The sequence below is a fragment of the Cydia pomonella genome, chromosome 17 (genome assembly GCF_033807575.1).
Source record: "Cydia pomonella isolate Wapato2018A chromosome 17, ilCydPomo1, whole genome shotgun sequence".
Lineage (NCBI taxonomy): Eukaryota > Metazoa > Arthropoda > Insecta > Lepidoptera > Tortricidae > Cydia > Cydia pomonella.
In genome coordinates, this window is record NC_084719.1 from 19,668,321 (window position 1) to 19,690,029 (window position 21,709).

The window sequence follows — 21,709 nt, forward strand, 5'->3', positions numbered from 1 at the left end:
CACATTTTTGACTGCGGTATTACCACTTTGAGGTCTAGTCTGGACATACCTATTGATTGACATCGAAAAATTAAAAAAAATGTATCCGAGAAGCTACCCCCAAATAAATAAAAATTTGAGTTCATTTTAGGTTGTGTTTACTAATAAAAATTACGTTTTATGTTCAAAAAAAGGAAAAAATAATAATAATTTTTTGTCGAATTTCACAAAAAGTCATATAACATTTTTTGCTTCTGTTGCCATCAGGAATGCACCGTTAAAATCTCTCGCAATGCTCACGGGCACCTTGTATATATCGTTGTCTGAGTACCTACAACACAAGTCTTCTTGGCTTACCGTGGGACTTAGTCAGTTTGTGTAAGAATGTCTCTATAATATTTATTATTTACCGAAAGAAGGACACTACCACTAAAATGAAACACCAAAGAATTAAGAAACACTGTATATTTGTCTTTTGAAATAATATTAGTAAACGAGGGAAAATAATGTCCTTATTATATTAGAAAATACAAATTCAAAATAATACTAGAGTCAGAGCAAGCTAAGTTGGCAAAGATTTTGATAGACCAGACGGTGCAAGTGTTAAGTAAACGTCATAATTCCAATGAAGTTTGACGTTTAAAATAACACTTGCGCTATCTGGGCTGTCAAAATCGCTGCTAACTTATCTTAGTCTGACTTCAAAAGGTTATTTAATTTATAATAAATGTGCGTTAGGACGGAAGCGTCAGTTCTCAATAAGTTAAGTGCCTAAATATATACCAAAAAGCACTTAGAAATTGTAATATTCTATAACATCAGCTGCACCGAGATTCTATAGAGATATTTTTTGTTCAACAGCCGAATACAGCAAAAGATATTCTCTTGGCAACATTATTTTTGCGTTGGCACTACAATAATTGCAAAATATAACTTTGTTAGTAAACCACGATTCGCTTAAATATAACGCTAAATTAAGTTTGTAAATATATCGAAAAGCTTTTTTATATAATTAATACAATTCTAATCTACTAATATTTCCGAAATTAGATTCTTACAATCATTTTCCGATTTATTCAGCATAACAACCCATCAAATAGATCATGTCGATCCTTTCTAATATTTCTTCTGGACGAGCTTTGGGATCCTGACGTTTTTCGAATTTTGTTGCCCGATTTTTGACAGTTTTTTGACACGCTAAAAGAGTGCGGCTACTTATCATAGATTTTGCATATCGTCAGATGACAAGTAAAACTCACTAATTACCATTAGAAGTTCATAGCCATAATGAACCATATTGCTAATAAAATAAAGTTGATTTTTGTTTAATTATTTTTTTAGTAATTAGTGAGTTTTGCTTGTCACCTGACGATATACTTACATGGTTCGTGTAGATATATCTGCAGTTTTCGCGGTTTCGAAGCAAGCTATAGCCCTGACTCACGCCACAAAATAGTGCTTACTACTAAAGTTACATTGATCGAGAAATGTAAAATCTAAGATAATTTCGTGGTTCGAATTTGACAGGTAAGCGAGATGGCGCTGTACAGCTTCATGCATTTTGCGGTAACTCTGTCAAAAGTTGACGTTTGACAATTCAGTGACCGCAAAACGAAATGTGAAATGCCATTGCTCACGTTCGCATTGTACAGTCGCCTTCAGATCGGAGCGGCAAAGGTATTCACAAAGTTCTGAACAAAGCCTCTATTATCAAGGCGTTAAGAGGAAAGGGGACGGCCGCTTCTCCATACAAACGTAGTCCTCATTTTCCTCTCTGGATATTATTTTTGTAAAATGTTTTTTTATTATTGTGAAAATGAGGAGTGAAACAGTTTACATACAAATTTTTCAATGCTCCTAACCCTTGTAATAATTAAAAATTTGAAAAAAATCAAACTTAGAAGCATGGCTGTGGTCGATACTCAACAAATTATGTCAAAACATTTTCAATAACCTTAATATCATGTAATTAAATATAAATAAAAAACATTATGTAATTAATTTATATATGTATTTATAATGATAATTTGTGTAGTTTATAAAAGTATTATATATATTACCTATTAGTTTGTATACTGGCTTAGTAGTATTAGACTTAGTATTTAATTTTGGAATAAATTTTTTTTCACACTGCACCCACCTTAGCAAATTTCTGTTTGGCCCAGTGGTTAACTGGTAGAGAATGCCTCGAAGCATTAAGTCCGCCTATTGTACGTTATACTTGTACTTGTGCAATAAAGTTTATATAATAATTATAATAAAAATATCCAGAGAGGAAAATGAAGACTACGTTCCACTACGGTCTTTCACTTTCTGAAAGTGCGAGTTCAGATATTTTTAAGCACCACGGCTTCAATATATCTGATAGCTACCGTGTTCCCAACCAATCGGAAAATGATTATCAGAATCACGTTCGGCGTCTCCCGGTCACACTTACGCACGAATGTGCAAGTGCGACAGAGAGGCCCGTCGAACGTTCGCGGGAAGCCCTCAGGTTTCCTGCAAAACTATTGAGGTAGCGGGGGCGGCTGCACGGCCGCGTACGTCGGATAGAACGGCGCGAAGCCGGCCGCGCCCGCCACGCGCGTGTGCGGGCCGTCGCCGCGGTCCTGGATGGTGCGGGCTGTGTACGTGGACTCTTTGTACACTGGCATGGCTGCGGATACACTTCATATCAGAGACTACTCATTTTTTTTTTTTTTTTAGAACACAAATACTAATGCTACTGATACGTGATAAAAGTCACCCATTTTACTCTTATAGGGAGCGTGCATGAACTGTAGGAGGCAGCACAGGAGCTGTCAGATTTTTGGCGCGAGGCGTAAATGTGATGTTTATTGTTCCGATGTAGCCCATAAGATGGCAGAACCTACTATGCGCAAGAAAACACGTGACGTGTAAATGTACATGTTTATGGTTCCGATTCAGGCCCCAAGATGGCAGACCCTCCAACTCGCACGGTCCCTATAGTTAGTTTTGTTAACATATCCGCAAAACTATCTGGCCGGTCAGGTCATAATGCCATCTCTTTCACTCTTGGTTGGTCTTAACAAGGGTAAACGAGATAGCATTATGATCTCAGTGGCCAGTTAGTTTTGCGGCAAATATAGTGTAAATTTATCGACATCATAACGTGACGAACGCGTTTGCGTTAAGTCTCATTTTGTATAGGATTTTGAGTTTCCAAAACGTCCCGCTTGGCGCGCTCTTTCTAAATCCAATACAAAATGAGACTAAACGCAAACGCGTACGTCACGTTTCAAAATCGAATTTATTTACACTACTGGTTACACTTAACCATTATGTAATTGTACTGTAATTCTCCAGTCACTGAAATGTTATGTGAAGTATTATAAGCAGAGCCCGTAATTTTCATGCCGTTGACAGAAAAATGACGTCACGCTACATAGAGTATGATTCCAATTCATATTTTCGTAATAATTAATCATTTATCAACCTCTTTAGGTAAGTTATACATATACTTGACAATCAGTACAGAAATGTCTAACTGACTTTCATCTTATTGTCACTCAAATAAATAATAGATTGTTAATTTATTAAATAATACATATTTTCGATTATTAACAGCGTAACAAGCTTTTATTCTCGTATCAAGTATTTATTTTGATACCCGTCAATAAGTAAGTTATCTAAATTTGTAGTATTGTAAAACAACTCCCTGTATGTTAAATTACGTCATTTTTGCGTCAACGGCATGAAAAGTACGGGCCCTGATTATAAGATTTATAGCATTATGGATGCGGGAATGTTTTACAAGGCAAAAATTGGTAAAAACAGAAATTATTTTAACATTTCTAAGCACATTAGGAGCTTACTACCTGTTTTTAATTCATAGTTTGGCAATTACAATAAACAAAGTTATAAATACACTAAATCATTCCCGCATAGTGTTGGTTGGTACTCGAGTCTTATGAGTCTCAATTTGAAGAACCTGAGTCGTTTTTGCACTTAGCACATTCACTGCCAGACAAAAAACGGCGCACTACCCCAGAAACCGGTGGTCTATAGCTGCGTACAAAACAACCCGCCCAGCGGGTTGTCCGGCATCTGAACAAAGTTCACGAGCGCCCGCCAGGTGGGTTCCCAGCAGTGAATGTGTGAAGTCCTTTATCGAGTCTTAAGCGCAATTTAAAAGGACAGTCTTCGGATAAAGACTTCGTCAATGTTTTTTGTAAGTTGTATCTAAATAAACACTAAGGAAAATAAGCGTTATTGAATGATGTGTACATAACCCATGAATTTCGTATTTTAGAAAACCTTTGGTAATTTAATACATCTTTTTAAAAAGTTCAAGTCTTTACAAAAGACTCAGGTATCAATAACAACTCAAGTTTCTATGACTAGGTCTGAAAAACGGAGTCGAGTCTTAAAGCAGTTGAATCTTAACGAACACTATTCCCACACCCAAAATCCTGGGGTATGATTATACACTGTATCTTTAGGTATTTAAATAAAAGTAAACAATTTGTAAATTTTCGGGTACTTATAACATTTATTGGTTAACCAACCAAATACAAAACCGCCTGGATCTGTCACTGAACGACCTGACTTTACTTACATTATTTGATCGTGTAATGTTTTCATCTAGTGTAGGTAGATTTTTTTTTTCTTTAATTAATTGCCACAGCATGGTTAAATTACAATGATTTTTACACACTTAAGCTACTTATACTTAACCTAGAAATTATATGTATAAAATTAAGATCGAATTACATCCGCCTATGTGACAATTGGATAGTCTCAGTCTTTACGGCACGGTTTCAGCGCTGGTTTTCAGCCTGCCCGAATCGAGGCGGTGACACAATATTACTTTATTTATTTACAGAATTAACTTACACTTAATTTAAATAGAACAAAAACGAAATTTTAATTAAAAAAAAAATAGAAAATAATAAGTTACTAGTAAAATTATTTCGGTAGGTACACTGAATATGGAGTATTAAAGTAAATTTACCTTTTAAGCATCACGGTTCTCAGTTTGTCTTTAAACAATGTTTGGGACATGTTAAGACGAAGGGGTGGGGAAAGGTTGTTCCAGATTTTGTTTACGTTTATTGAAATACCTAAAGATACAGAGTGTAGGTGTGTTCCTGCCGGTGAGTAAGGTTGCCAGAGCTCAACGAGGGGGGTGGGGTTAGGGTCGGCAACGCGCATGTAACTCCTCTGGAGTTGCAGGTGTACATAGGCTACGGGAGAAAAAAAAAAAAAAAAAAAAAAAAAAAAAAAAGAACGGCATCGACTTACAGAGCGTCGGGTACAGCGCCTGGTGCGGCGCGGCCGGCCCGGCGCCCGGCAGCAGCCAGCCGCCCGCCGCGTCCCCTGCGGGGGGGCCCTGCCAATGTATTAACACCTTGTCAATATTTTGGTAGCCTAGCGATAATTGTATGTATTCTGTAGCATTAGTTTATGAGAATGCTAGCTTAACTGTCCAGACGCGTTGGTCCGAGACTCTGTTGGTCCCCGCCTGCGATACTTTACCATCAACAACAATATTCTTGTGCGGCTTGTTTTCTTTTTTTTTATGTGCAGTCGGGTTTTTTTGTGTTTTTATAGTAATTTTTTTTTTTTGCTAAAATATGATGAAGTGGGTATCTTACATTAGGCTGTGCAATTTCTCCAGGTCCCAGGGGTAGCACCGCAGGTTGCCCGGGCGAGGCGGGCGCGGGGGCGGGGGCGGGCGCGGGGGCGGGCGGCGCGGAGGGCGGCGCGCCCGCGAGCGGCACGGTGCCGATCGTCACGTACTTGCGCTCCTTCAGGTTCATGTGCATGCCCGACACCACGCACTCCACCTACACAATTATACTATTATTTTCCCAAACATGCAATGAAACATTGATGTTGTGTTCCTTATAATAGGCTGCGAAGTATGACGTTTCAGGTGCGGCTAGGACAAGAGGTCGTTAATGGAATTTCATACAAATCTTGCAGGCCGTGGCCGGCAAAGTCCTCCTTTTTTTCTTTTTTGTGTTTTATTATTAGTATTTCAAGGTTCCCTAAAGCAGGGATCGGAACCGGTTTTTTGCAAAACATCGAAATAACCATATATTTCGGTTTATTTTATACTCAAAATGTAGGACTCAGTTGTGTTTTCAGATAACGACTTCGTATTATTAGATTGCCTAATTAGAAATGAAGTAATTAACAAAGGACGAAAAAATACCGTTTTCGTTCCCATACAAAAAATACCGGTTTCCGATCCGCGCCCTAAAGGGAGACGAAAATTTGATTATTTTTGCGCTACGACGCACGGTTTGGGAGATACAACCCCAAAAAGATTTCTGCATGACTGAAAAAAAAACTTTATAAAAATAATCAAATTTTGTTCCCCTTTACGAAACCCAAAAGTAATAATAAAAAAACACAAAAAAGAAAAAAAAGCGTAATCGCGTGATGGCACACAAATTTTAGCATACAAAATCTACTCTACCTCTGGAGTTGCAAACGTCCATAGGCTACGCTGACTGCTTACCATCAGACATGTCGTATGCTTGTTTGCCACCGTCGTGGTATATTAAAAAAAATGTACTATTATAAATCACATTTTAAGATTTGTCCCTATTCACCTCAGCCGTCGCTATTCACCCCGGTTGACGATATATAAAGTTTTTTCTGAATGTGGATAAGGACCATAATGTGCACCCTTCTGATGAAAAGCCGCATATATCTCGCTAACACGTTTTTTTTCCGTGAGGAACAATCCCACCCTACCATAGTGTTCTAGATGAACGCTTCTAGTCAATTTTTTTTCGACATCTTTAACAATCATCGTCGTGTTTTAAGAATTATGAGAATAAGCTAAGTGTAAAAATGTAAACTCTCGCTGCTCTCCATCATGCAAAAAAAAAGTACTTTTGTAATATAATGTAATTACAAGTAATTACGGTTGTGGAAGAGCGGGACGTCTCAACACAGGCTTTGTAAGCCTAAAGAGAGGCCCCAGCAAATGTTTACTATATGTTTGTAAATAGATAATAAACATATTTTTCTATTTTTTTTTGTTTTTATGCCATAGCATAATTTGCAACATTGCTCTCAACCCAAACCGAAAATCTTTATTTTTAGAGAAACAACGTAGCGTAGGCATTATCTTCAAATCGTAATTCAAGTCAATGATGCTACATTTGACGACGTTAGAGGGTGTCATCGACAGTAGTCCCAGTGTTTGGTGGAGCCGGCCGGCGCGGGTCCCAGTTTTTTGCATTTCTTTGTGGCTGTATTTGACGAGTAATTAATTAACGGAAAAATAATTGTTTTTAGAAAAACAATGAAGAATATCATTACCTTCAAATCGTAGTCCAAGTCAAGGTTAGAGGGCGGTATGGGAGGTATCTCGAGCCGCATGTCCCAGTGTTTGGTGGAGCCGGCAGGCGCGGGTCTCTCTCGGAGTGATAGTACCACTTATTTGCATTTCTTTTGTTATTTTAGTATATATGATATTAAACAGTTTACCTTCAAATCGTAATCCAAGTCGATAATGCTACAATTAACCAGGTTAGAGGGCGGTATGGGGGGTATCTCGAGCCGCATGTCCCAGTGTTTGGTGGAGCCGGCAGGCGCGGGTCTCTCTCGGAGTGATAGTACCACTTATTTGCATTTCTTTTGTTATTTTAGTATATATGATATTAAACAGTTTACCTTCAAATCGTAATCCAAGTCGATAATGCTACAATTAACCAGGTTAGAGGGCGGTATGGGGGGTATCTCGAGCCGCATGTCCCAGTGTTGGGTGGAGCCGGCCGGCGCGGGGCCCTCTTGGAGTGATAGTACCACTTATTTGCATTTCTTTGTTATTTTAGTATATATTATAAACAGTTTACCTTCAAATCGTAGTCCAAGTCGATAATGCTACAATTAACCAGGTTAGAGGGCGGTATGGGGGGTATCTCCAGCCGCATGTCCCAGTGTTTGGTGGAGCCGGCCGGCGCGGGGCCCTCTTGGAGTGATAGTACCACTTATTTGCATTTCTTTGTTATTTTAGTATATATTATAAACAGTTTACCTTCAAATCGTAGTCCAAGTCGATAATGCTACAATTAACCAGGTTAGAGGGCGGTATGGGGGGTATCTCCAGCCGCATGTCCCAGTGTTTGGTGGAGCCGGCCGGCGCGGGACCCTCTTGGACCGTCAGTACCACTTCTTTGCATTTCTTTGTGGCTGTGCTTGGCGAGGTCGCCCTGTATGTCACAACCTGAAAATAAGTTTGTTTATGGTTTGGCAAAAGTCGGCAGAGAGAATCATACTGTATTTTTTTTTATAGCACTGTCGATCGCGGAGCATAGCCTCGGACGTACAGACGGACATGACGAAACAATAAGTTAAGTTAAGTTAAGTAATAGTTGACTACGGAACCCTAAGAAGGAAAAAGTGTTTTTTTAGGGTTCCGTACCCAAAGGTAAAACGGGACCCTATTACTAAGACTCCGCTGTCCGTCCGTCCGTCCGTCCGTCTGTCACCAGGCTGTATCTCATGAACCATGATAGCTAGACAGTTGAAATTTTCACAGATGATGTATTTCTGTTGCCGGTATAACAACAAATACTAAAAAGTACGGAACCCTCGGTGGGCGAGTCCGACTCGCACTTGTCCAGTTTTTTTATTCTGCTGTTTGATTTTACAAAATTGGTTTGTTAGACTAAATTATCATCGTAAAGGACATCGAGAAACCAAGTGCAACCTCGAAGAGTTAGGTATATCTCAGTCGGCATCATATGTAAATAGGGGAAAAGGCTACGAGTCAAAAATATTTACTATTATCAAATAGCTTTACAAAAACAGATATGTATATATCTATCAAAGATACATTGATTGAATAAGATGCGAAAAATGTAAGACAATTTCGTACTTCGAATTTGACAGGTAAACGAGATGGCGCTATACATCTCATACATTTTGCGGTAACTCTGATTATCATAACTTGACGTTTGACAATTCAAAGACCAAAAGACATATGGCGGAGTACAGCGCCATCTGTTTTGGATGTCAACTAAGGGGCACGTTTTTTCTTAGACTTTAGGTCTCTATTAAAATCAATTAATAATGAATGTTGTCTGTTTAGTGCGCCTTTTAAATAAAATAAAATTCTCTTTATCTCTATATGTAATTATGTCTACTTTTAGAGAATTTCAAACACTTCCAACGCGCAGTTCTTTTCGTGGATAATGTCTATACAGTGTATAGTCAGTAAAACTATTAACTTAGCCAGCAGCTATGCATACAAACAAGCAGGGGTGCCAAACTAATAGCTTTTCTGACTGTACATGCGTCCATAGGCTTTATGGTAATTGGTAATCAATCTGTTCGTACGCTTGTTAGGGTTCCGTACGCAAAGGGTAAAAACGGGACTATTACTAAGACTCCACTGTCCGTCTGTCTGTCACCAGGCTGTATCTCATGAACCGTGATGGCTAGACACTTGAAATTTTCACAGATCATGTATTTCTGTTGCCGCTATAACAAATGCTAAAAACAAAATAAAATAATATTTAACTGGGGCTCCCATACAACAAAAGTGATTTTTTTACCGTTTTTAGGGTTCCGTAGCCAAATGGCAAAAAACGGAACCCTTATAGATTCGTCATGTCCGTCTGTCTGTCCGATTCTGTCACAGCCACTTTTTTCCGAAACTATAAGAGCTATACTGTTCAAACTTAGTTTAGGGTTCCCCATACTTAGAACTGAAACTCAAAAAATCTTTTTTCATCAAACCCATACGTGTGGGGTATCTATGGATAGGTCTTCAAAAATGATATTTAGGTTCCTAATATCATTTTTTTCTAAACTGAATAGTTTGCGCGAGAGACACTTCTAAAGTGAAAAAATGTGTGTCCCCCCCCTGTAACTTCTAAAATAACAGAATGAAAAATCTAAAAAAAATATATGATATACATTACCATGCAAACTACCACCGAAAATTGGTTTGAACGAGATCTAGTGAGTAGTTTTTTTTTTAATACGTCATAAAATTAAAAAAAAAAAATTTATCAAACCCATACGTATCTATGGATAGGTCTTCAAAAATGATATTTAGGTTCCTAATATCATTTTTTCTAAACTGAATAGTTTGCGCGAGAGACACTTCTAAAGTGGTAAAATGTGTGTCCAAAGTGGTAAAATGTTGAACAAGATCTAGCAAGTAGATTTTTTTTTAATACGTCTCAAATGGTACGGAACCCTTCATGCGCGAGTCCGACTCGCACTTGGCCGCTTTTTTTGCTTAATGGTACGGAACCCGTCGTGCGCGAGTCCGACTCGCAATTGGCCGGTTCTTTTTCTAAAACCTTTGTAACAGACAGACATGCGCCTAAGTGTTCCGGGAACCAAGTTTGGCACAGAGGACGGTCAGAGGATGGTCATAAGTAAGTACTTAATACAATATTCCACGACAAAAATATCAATTTACTTACTAAGGTACTTTTATTGACAATCAGTGACGTCAGCTATTTGCATAATTTTGTTTTAGTAGGTACCTACGAGGCTTTCCGAGCGCACTATAGAAATCTAGAGATGACTTTGACTCTCCGAATTTTGTATTGTTTCGTTGGAGTATGTCTCATATTTAACCCATAATATATGCCCAGAACTAGTTTTTGGTCTTTTTTTTTATACTACGTCGGTGGCAAACAAGCACGGTCCGCCTGGTAAGCAGTCTCCGTAGCCTATGTACGCTTGCAACTCCGGAGGAGTTACATTAAATGCGCGTTGCCGACCCTAACACGCCGCACCCTAGTGAAGCTGCGGCAACCTTACTCACCAGTAGGAACACAACACTATTAGGATCTGGTGTTATTTGGCTGCGGATTTCTGTAAGGTGGAGTTACTTCCCCAATTGGGGTCTGCTCTAGATCTGGAATGATATCCGCTATGCTGTTGCCCTACCACACAAAACGAGTCCACATTCATAGTGCTCATACCTCTCTTTTGGATGTAATTTACGGACATACCCGGGTTCAAAGGTCTAAAGCGGTTTGGATCCGGGTACGTCTTTAAACTACGTCCAAAAGAGAGGTATGGGCATTGTGAATGTCATCTCGCTTTGCGTGGTAAGGCACAGCCAGTGGATGTCATTCCAGATCTAAGAGCAGAGACCAACTGGGGTAGTACCTCCACCTTACAGAAAACCGCAGCCAAATAACACTAGACCCTACTCATAGTATTGTGTTCCTGCCGGTGAGTAAGGTTGCCAGAGCTCAGCGAGGGGGGGGGGGACTGCTTACCATCAGGGGGCTCGTGCTTGTTTGCCACCGACGTAGTATTAAAAAAAAAGTCCTTGATGTTATGCTCTCTCTGCTCCTACTCCTATAGTTTTAATGAGCAATGCGTCGAAAATGGACATAATTATGAATATGGGTTTAACATTTGATCCTCGTTTAAAATGTAATATATAGAAATCATTAAGACACGCAACATAGGAAATACCACACAAAATTGCAGCTAAACGTTATTATTTTGCTATTTCTTTCATATACCAGCTAAATACATACCCAGCCCAAGCCTATGACTCAACTAGCGTTATTTGCACAATGTATTCATGATGACGTAATAACAAACTGGCGTCGTGTTTTGGTTAAGTTTTTTATGAAGCCGTTACATAATACTGAGGTAACCTGTGTGAAAATATTTTACTTGTCTATTTTATACTCTTAATATGTACAAAACACAAGAGGCAAGTACGTTGTAAGAAGGAAATGCTCATTTTGAACCTTATCGTGTTGTGTTAAGGTTTATAAATGGTCAGTTAGATAATAGTACAGATGGTGTATGTTTAATGTTAAAACGGGGAGTCAACACATTTTACTTTGCGGTCCCTCATCAATCTGACGATCAAAATTGGGATAGTTTTAACGCTGACTGCACGCCGACTGCAGTTTACATTCAAATTGCAGTCGGGTTGCAGTTCGTCTGTATCGGTCCTAAAGTAGCTACATAAGAACATTTGAGGATGACAAACGGACATACCAGTATGTATAGTTTGACGACCGAGTATTTGACGACCAGTTTGGCCTAGTGGGTAGTGACCCTGCCTACGAAGCCGATGGTCCCGGGTTCAAATCCTGGTAAGGGCATTTATTCGTGTGATGAGCGTGGATATTTGTTCCTGAGTCATGGGTGTTTTCTATGTATTTAAGTATTTTTAAATGTTTATATATTATATATATCGTTGTCTAAGTACCCTCAACACAAGCCTTATTGAGCTTACTGTGGGACTTAGTCAATTTGTGTAATAATGTCCTATAATATTTATTATTATTTATTTATTTATAGTGTATACAGGGTGTCCCAGAAATCGACGTCAAGCCGTGAATGGATGATAGACCAAGTTATAACAGTTATCAGAAAAATACAAAAAAAAATCTATCTCATGTTCTTCAAAAATTATGGCCACATTAAAAATTTACTAGAAAATTCACACCCTGTAATGGTCTCTTAACTGTTATTAATACAAATTCCATAATTTGTAATTTTTATTATTATTATGTAATCTTGAATAATGCTTCTGTAGATTTTTGCCTAAAACTGAAAACCAACTCCTCCTACTTGGAAGGAAATTAAACTTTTACGAAATCAACTTATTCAAATTTACTGTTTCGCCTAACTTTAACTGACTGTACTGACAAAAAAATGTACTACGCTAGTTTGGCAAGTAACGTTAAAAATTGGCGCGTTTAATAAGGATTCAAAAATGGTATAACACTTGCTAGAATACGTTTTAAATAAATGGCCAAGTTTTTTTTTTGTGAAGAACTCCAGTTTTTACCATAATTTTCATACTACCTTAAAATGATTTTAGCTTACTTAAAGCTTTGCTAAACTTCGTTTCAAGGTCGAGAGAGACGGAGAAAGTCATTTTACGAAGTGTGAGCGAGACAGAGAGCGACGCCACCCTTATCAAAGATGAAACGGATAGATAAAATAACCGATGAGTGTGAGTGAGACAGCAGTAGTTATTGTTCTGTTGTGCAAACGCAGACGCACAGTCGCACAGACAAACAAATCAGTACGTTACTCTGCTTCGTTTAGTGCGCATCTCCGTATTCGTTCGTGTTGATTTCGTACTTACCACTTTTGGCGTTGTTTTCTGGACTTGATTGCTTGTGATTTGGACTGTTTAATTCCTCTTTCTGACGACCTGTGCTTTACTCTGGACTATTGCTGATTCTGTGATTGTGTAGTACTAGTACTACCATGGCTGTGCATACTTCATTGGAATATGCGAACATGCACCTTATTTATGGGGAATGCAGATGCAACGCCAATGCAGCCGCTAGACTTTATCGTGAGAGGTACCCGAACAATCGTCACCCAGATCATCGAGTTTTTATTAATGTGAACCGTTCACTATGAGAGGGACGATTCCCGTACGAAGACGTCGTACTACAAGCAGTCCAAGAAGACCCAAGTGTTTCTGTACGTGCAATTGAATCAAGCACAGGTGTATCTAAGAGTTCCGCCTACCGAATCTTAAAAAAGAACGAGTTCCACCTGTATCATGTACAGCGAGTACAATCATTACTGCCACGGGATTATGCTACTAGAGTTGCGTTTTGCCAAACGATGCTAGAAAGGCACAGAGAAGACCCTCTATTCTTAGAGAAGATTTTATGGACCGATGAGTCAACATTTAAAAAAGATGGTTACATGAATTTGCACAATTTGCACGAGTGGCATGTAGAAAATCCAAATCTGATGAGGCAAGATAAGTCACAGTATCGATTTAAAGTAAACATGTGGACCGGGATATTAAATGGCAAGATAATTGGACCTTTTGAGCTGCCAGAGATTTTGAATGGCGAAGTTTATTTGGATTTTCTTCAGAATACTTTACCAGATCTGTTAGAAGACGTGCCACTGAACATTTACAGGGAAATGTGGTTCCAGCAAGATGGTTGCCCAGCACATTATGCCCGTTTTGTAAGAGAATATCTTGATGAAGAATACCAGCTCAAGTGGATAGGGCGCGCTGGGACAATTTTGTGGCCACCCCGTTCGCCTGATTTAAATCCCCTGGATTTTTTTTACTGGGGAGCGGTCAAAGAGAAAGTTTACACAAAAACAATAGAGAATTTAGCCGAGCTGCGGGAAAGAATAACGGAAGCGGTTGAATTTGTAAATAGGGGAAGATTTGCCCGGAAAAGAACCAGATCTTTTTTAAGAAGATGTTGTGCGTGCATTGCCGTCGAAGGGAAGCAGTTTGAACATTTACTATTGTAAAAAAATAAATTTAAATCTGATATTTTGTTTTATTTCATTTTTCTAAGATGGGAAAACTGATCCTGACTTAAACTAAAAACATTGAGTCATTATCATAACGTACTGACTTGTTTGTGTGAGCGTCTGCGATTGCACAACATAATAAAAACACTGCTGTCTCACTCGCACTCGTCGGTTATTTTATCTATCAGTTTCATCTTTGATAAGGGTGGCGTCGCTCTCTGTCTCGCTCACACTTCGTAAAATGACTTTCTCCGTCTCTCTCGACCTTGAAACGAAGTTTAGCAAAGCTTTAAGTAAGCTAAAATCATTTTAAGGTAGTATGAAAATTATGGTAAAAACTGGAGTTCTTCACAAAAAAAAACTTGGCCAATTATTTAAAACGTATTCTAGCAAGTGTTATACCATTTTTAAATCCTTATTAAACGCGCCAATTTTTAACGTTACTTGCCAAACTAGCGTAGTACATTTTTTCAGTACAGTCAGTTAAAGTTAGGCGAAACAGTAAATTTGATTAAGTTGATTTCGTAAAAGTTTAATTTCCTTCCAAGTAGGAGGAGTTGGTTTTCAGTTTTAGGCAAAAATCTACAGAAGCATTATTCAAGATTACATAATAATAATAAAAATTACAAATTATGGAATTTGTATTAATAACAGTTAAGTGACCATTACAGGGTGTGAATTTTCTAGTAAATTTTTAATGTAGCCATAATTTTTGAAGAACATGAGATAGATTTTTTTTGTATTTTTCTGATAACTGTTATAACTTGGTCTATCATCCATTCACGGCTTGACGTCGATTTCTGGGACACCCTGTATGTATGTCCGATAAGTAAAACACATAAAATTTATTTGCTTCCGTATTTCGCTGCCGTAGGGTAAAAACAACAAAAGGAAACAGGTGATTTTTATCATTTCGTATACGATTTCAAATATGGACTTAATGATAGAAGGACTAAGGTCGTTTTTCTAATAATATTACAGACGTAAGGAATTCAAGATAATAGCTTATCTAGAAAATGCAGTTTTAGTTCATCGCCTTCCTAAGTACTTAACCAACTTTTCTAAACTATACCATTCAATAATATATCTATAGGTCTATTGTTTTTAAAAAATCCTCACGTTTCACAAAGATACAAGCTCTTTAGTATCTGAAGATGTTTTCAGATCAAAAAGATGTCAGAGTCAGTGTCCAAGATAATTCTGCATCAACAACACGGCAGAGTATGGAGAAAGAGACAAATTTCTATAAAAATAAGATGGATAGAATGTAGTTCCACACTGAGATGAATTGTCTATGATCGTCAAGGAAATCCGAGATTCGAGAATAGACATGTTTCTGTAAAGACAAGACTGAATCAGAATGCTTTATTTGTAAAACATAGGTATAAATCGCCGGTCGGCATACAAATGTCAGAAGTAACGAAAATCTAATTAAAAATTGCACAATGTTGTAACTTATAAAATAAAACAATTAAAATGAGTATTACATTACAATTAAATTAAAATACAGTTCGAGCTTACAGTTCCTTGTCATCGTACTGGTTTTGTCTCTAACTCTTTCACCGTTCAGGCGATCCGGCTTTGGAATGATCTCCCACTCAACATCAGACAGGCTCAAACCAAGCTCACGTTTAAGCGCATGTTACGTAAGCACTTTTTCGACGAGCTCACTGGTTAATTGTCCATTGTAGTCATAGTTTTTTTACACTGGGTACATAAATTGATATATATGTATGTAATTAAAGCAAGAAATATAAATAAATAAATATCAAAATCAGTCTGAAATCTGTTTCAGTTGTCGGGTGTCAGACCGTCAACATCTCCAGCATATCCTGAGGATGCCTCGTAGAGAGGCGAAACACGTGTCGAGTTTTGTACTTTTGGTGGTGGGTTGTTATATTTATTTGCGTATTTATTTTTGCGGTGGGAGGGTGGGAACATTAATTGCATGTAAAAATATAAGTATAACGGGTTAGCACTGATTGACTAACACGTTATTTTCTCGAGGATTAGCAAAGTAATATTTCTTGCTTTAATTGGCATGGATTTCCGCAAAGTAACGCCTGATTCTATTAATTAAATGTATGTATATTTAATTATAGTATATTTAGGTGTGTACGTTTATTACCGTTATTATATATTATTTATCGCTAGTTTGCTTGTGTTAGGTTACTTATTATGTTTTTTTTTGTTTAATGCCTGCACATACTACTGTTTCTGTTTAGCCTGATGGATGCCTTTAGGCATTAAGTTCGCCATTTGTATTATATTTGTTATATTGTGCAATAAAGTATAATAAACTACAAAAAAAAAACAATTTAAACCAACTGCACATTGCTTTTATTCTCAATGTCCACAGACAAGGGGATCACTTGTCCCGGACAGTAACCGGACACCGGGACCTGTATGTCCACGGACAGCAGTGGGATGCAGCAAAAGCAGCGGAATGGAGGATTAGCACGAAATAAATGATACTTACCTTTCTTAAAAACAGTTTCACCAAATGCAATTGCACATTGCTCTTATTTTCGATGTCCACGGACAAGGGGATCACTTGTCCCGGACAGTAACCGGACACCGGGGCTTGGATGTCCACAGACATTGGTGGTGACGCGCAGCAGAAACAGCAGAATGTCTTCTCCAACTGCATGCGGATTGGCTCCTGTATAGAGGTTATTTTATAAGAATAAAGATATTTTAAAAAAAATTGTAAGCACACATCCGATACGAAGTGCGAATCGGATGCAGTGTGCTAAGCGCCTATAGTTCAAAAGCTCCTATGGTTCAAAGCTAACTTGAATATCTCCATTTTGGTGTAAATATTACTTGAATGTCGTAGTTTTGAGGCCACATTTAGCCTTGTCGCCGACGGCGAGCTTCACTAACTTTAGCAAGTCTTTTCTTCTTATTATGAGAATATTTGTGACGTTATCTATGAAAAGGGACCTTATTGTCGATGGCGATTTGTATCGGAGCATCGTTTATGACGGCGGAATCGTCATCGACAATAAGGTCCCTTTTCATTCACAAATATTCTCATAATAAGAAGAAAAGACTCTGGTAAGGGCCCTTGCACACCGCGTCTTTACAACGCGCCGTCGATGCGCGTTTGGAGCGATACAAACAACAGTAGTCACCGCACCGCAACAGCAGCAGTCACCAAATTTGTTAATTTGCAATTGCATAGTAAAGTTTTCTTAATTAATGACTAACAATTATACTTTTATAAATAAGTAATTGCTGCCTGATCTAATGAATGTGATGTAATTCAAATTTTAAAGCAGAACTACTCTCATTACTCTTATGTAAGTTTCATCAGACAGATCATTAAGTGCAAAATTGAGGCTTATTCACTTGATAATAAAGTCCTTAATTGGAATGTTCTGGGAAATTTCGGGAAAGAAATGAAACTCTCATTTTGGAAGTTAATAATTTCGATTCCTGTACATAAATCTTAATAATTTCCGAATTTTTTCCAAGTGGAAATTTTGCAAATTAAACTTTCCGACGGCACCGTAGAGAAAAATACGCAAGATTATTAATTAAAACAGACTTACCCGGTAAGATGGATTGAGATTAAGGTCCAAAGCGTTGATAACGGTGAAAGCCATCTTGGTCTCCTGGTCAAATTTCCACGGACGGTCGAGGGTCACCTTGACCGTGTATCGGACATATCCAAACTCTCCTTCGAAAGAGGATGGTAGCACGGGGGGCAGGGCGCAGGTGAAACTGTACACTTGCTTGCCTGCTGGCACTTCTATCTCATTGCCTGAAATATAGCAAATGAGTCACTCACATTGACAACACAGACCACATTAGTCAGTCAATGTGTTTCTCTCGGTAAAGCTCCTTGTTATGGACAGAAAAATGTCAAGCAATATGCTACATAAAAAACATGAGTTTGAATGATGAACGGAAGTTTTACTTGTATGGCTTTTAGTATTATATGAAGGTATGGAACCCGTTATTATGCGTGATCCGACACGCATTTGGCTAGTTTTATCATAAATCTATGCAGGAAAAATCTATGGAAAGCTAGCAAAAGACAACTCCAAATTATAACGGATATTTCAAGGCCACTGTGGGGTCAAGAGTTCTGGCCAAAATTCCCATTTTCTGTCTGAGTGTGACAACACCAATAGTCGAATGTGTGGTGAAGAGGAAGAGACAGTAAGTAACACACCTAATGTGTGAATATCACATCCTCGCCAGATAAAGAATGGAGCAAGCTATCTGGAACCAAGGAAATTCAAAGCACTACCCTGGAGCTCCATTATCCAACACATGAAGATGGCTGAAAAGGGTTGGTAAGGTTGACATTAAAGGGGGCGATTGCACAAAAGATCCCAATGGGTCAAAGTGTATCTGCAAGGGTCCACAAAATAAGATAAGACTTGTATGACAGCTGCCCCGAACCCCCCTCCCCGTCCCACTCCTCTAGAGAATAAAATTTCTAACTAAATTTATGCCCCTCCCCTTCGCCATCGGCCATATGAACTGCCCCCCCCCCCTGCCCCCCAGCCCACTAGCCCATTAGTTGGCGCCCTACAACATACTAACAGGGCAAGTTCAATCAAACCTAGTATGAAATGGAAACAAATTAAGTTTAACATACCAGTATTGCTTCCAAGTAAATAGTAAGATATTTGGAAGTATTCTTCATTTCCCGTATGTACTTCATCAGTGTTCTCTGTTTTGCCATCGGATGATTGCTGTTCTTTACTCTCACGCCACTCTGTGTGGGCCTCGCCTTTGAACTTGACATGGATACCTAAAATATTGCAATCACATTGTTCAAATTTCTTTACAGATCAGATAAATAGTTTAAGATTGAATTGATTAAGATGACAAAATTGAATTTTACTATCAGGATTTAGCTAATAAATGAAATTTAAGCAAGCAAACCATTATCAACTTATCATGTACTTGGTGCAAAACCTATGGAAAGTTAAAACCTTTTAATTTCGGTTTCGGTCGTAAAACCGTTATTTCAAAAATAACCGGTTTTTAGGAGAACATTTCCATAATTTGTCAGATTAATCAGTTTAGAACAATAACAACTGGTTTCTTCCTATCTTTGTTTACGTGGCACACCATGATGATTGTCTCTCGTTGCTCGTCAAAGAAACCAAGTTTGTTTAGGCTACAATAAAGTTCTTAAAATGTTTACATTCTTATGAATGTTGGAGTAAAACCGAAATAAACCGCTATTTACTACTGTTTTTAAACCAGTTCCGAGCCTTGGTAGTAAGTCACTCTAAATGTCGTAAATGGGTAATTTTTGGTAGTTTTTATGTTGTTTCTATGTAGAATAACAAGATCTGTCTATCCTAATATCAAATATCAAACATTTATTCAGCAAATAGGCCACAGGGGCACTTTTACATGTCCATTTTTACAAACAATAAATTAAAAAAAAAAAACAATTACAAATATCGAATCTATGAAATAATAAATACTTTATTAGAGATGTATACTGTCTCTAAATGTCAAATTACACAAAAAAAACTATGATAAAAAAATAAAACCATAAAATACTAAAATTCTTTAGAGATGTATAAGTCTCTAAGTGTCAGAGATAAAATATAAAAATATATATTAAATTATCCTTAGAGATGTAGAGGGTCGCCAAGGCTTGAATTCTTATATAAATAATTAAAAGACAAAAAAAAATAAAAAAGACAAGAACCAAATGAAGTGTCTCACGTTAATGTCACTCAAAAGTAAAGTTACATACTTTAACATAACCTGTACCCCGTGTAAGCTTAAACAGACCGGTCTCCACAAACAGCACCCGTTCACGAGTATGACGTGTATCTCAGCCATCGCCTCCCTCAACCTTCATATGAAATAAAAAGTGTCCCAAGGTGGAATGAACTTGGCGGATAGGAGTTAGGCGAAATAAAAGTGTTAAGAGTTTTCCTTCATGACCCTTTCTTAACTTCATTGACTGAGTGCTCCATGACACTCACGCATATTTTCATTCCATTCCATTACCATTTTGTATACTTTGTTATGGAAAGAATGAAAAATGTATGGAAATTTTGGGACCGTTTTATTCTTCTATTGGGACCGAAAGAGCTTGTAACCCTGGCGTACGAATAAAATAAATAATTCAGCCTATATACATCCCACTGCTGGGCACAGGCCTCCTCTCATGAGCAAAGGGCTTGGGCTATAGTCCTCACGCTAGCCCTATGTAGATTGGGAACTTCACATACAACTTTGAATTTATTTACAGATATATGCAGGGTTCCTCACGATGTTTTCCTTCACTAAATATTAAAAATTTTGTACATAAGTTCCAAAAAACTCATTGGTACGAGCCAAGGTTTGAACCCGTGACCTCCAGATTTAAAGTCGGATGTCGTATCCACTCAGCCACCACTGCTTCAAACAACATAAAAGTTTCCAAATTAAAAAAAAAGTGTAGTGTACAACTTTGCAATGATATATTAAAGGTCTAGCAATATTTAGATAATGAAGTGATTTCTTGCAGCCATTTCATGGACTGAGAGAACTTTACAGAGTTCAGAACAAGCATACGCCCATATTTTTTATTTCACAGACTGAAATGAACATTCGACAGTTTGTGAGGTGAAGTGAAAACTATAATCATTTCCGGCAATAGAAAATTAGAATGCAAACAAGTTGTGCAAGTGGATTAAGAAATCAATAACCGAGTTGATTCCATATGAATTATAATTAGACAATGAATCATCAATTCATTTATCATCGCAAGTCTCACTTACCACGAACTTTCTTAGGACTATCGAAAACATATTCTATCCTTCCGTTAATTGTTTGGCCGGCATAATATGTGTTGAATTGATTGTCTAGATAAATAACTGCTTCTTTAATGCCCATTGTTTAAACACTAACACCAAATTCCAAACGAATAATCTAAGCCTAGTCAAATACACTGGCTAAAAGATACGAATACGAATAATAAAATAACCGGAAAAGGATGGGAAAAGGTTACAATAATTGACATCTGTCAGGCCGAGAATGTATACTTCAAAAATGTTGTTTGAGCTATGGTTTTTAATCGCTGGAAATTGTATTGCAGGTTTGGCGTAACATTGGATTCGTGGACTTGTGGTAGAAGAGCCACTGCAAAATTTTGTACCGACTTGATAACACGATGAAATGCACAATGGTTTCCCACTGATGCTAAGTCCGAATTGAATAGTCTATTTGATAGCCAATTACATCCACACTTTATCAGGCCTGATATCAGACCCAATTCCGGACCCGAGAAAGAGTATTTTTCCGTTTCACCAAATATCAGCACATTGTTTACAAAATTTGAAATGTAAAAAACATGAAAAAAATATCAAACATTGAACATGTTTGGCAATTAGAGACAAAGTATTTTTTACATTTCAAATATTGTTAACGATGTGCTGATATTCCGTGAAACGGAAAACGACTACCTGAGGGCCTACCGCGAACCACGTTCGACGTGTTGCCTCTCTGTCGCACTTGCAAATTCGTA

At 37.8% G+C, this 21,709-nt stretch overlaps 1 protein-coding gene across 1 annotated transcript; it reads right to left on the bottom strand.

The window, feature by feature from the left end:
• Positions 1 to 429: 429 nt before the first annotated feature.
• LOC133527066 (arrestin domain-containing protein 3) lies at positions 430 to 21,224 on the bottom strand. The gene is made up of 8 exons (XM_061863954.1): positions 20,964 to 21,224; positions 18,827 to 18,982; positions 17,769 to 17,980; positions 16,691 to 16,873; positions 8,000 to 8,188; positions 5,598 to 5,789; positions 5,245 to 5,332; positions 430 to 2,635 (listed from the first exon to the last, which is right to left on the bottom strand). Exons 1-8 carry the CDS (start codon positions 21,076 to 21,078, stop codon positions 2,487 to 2,489), a joined length of 1,284 nt encoding a protein of 427 aa, XP_061719938.1. The 5' UTR covers positions 21,079 to 21,224; the 3' UTR covers positions 430 to 2,486.
• Between the last annotated feature and the right edge of the window lie 485 nt (positions 21,225 to 21,709).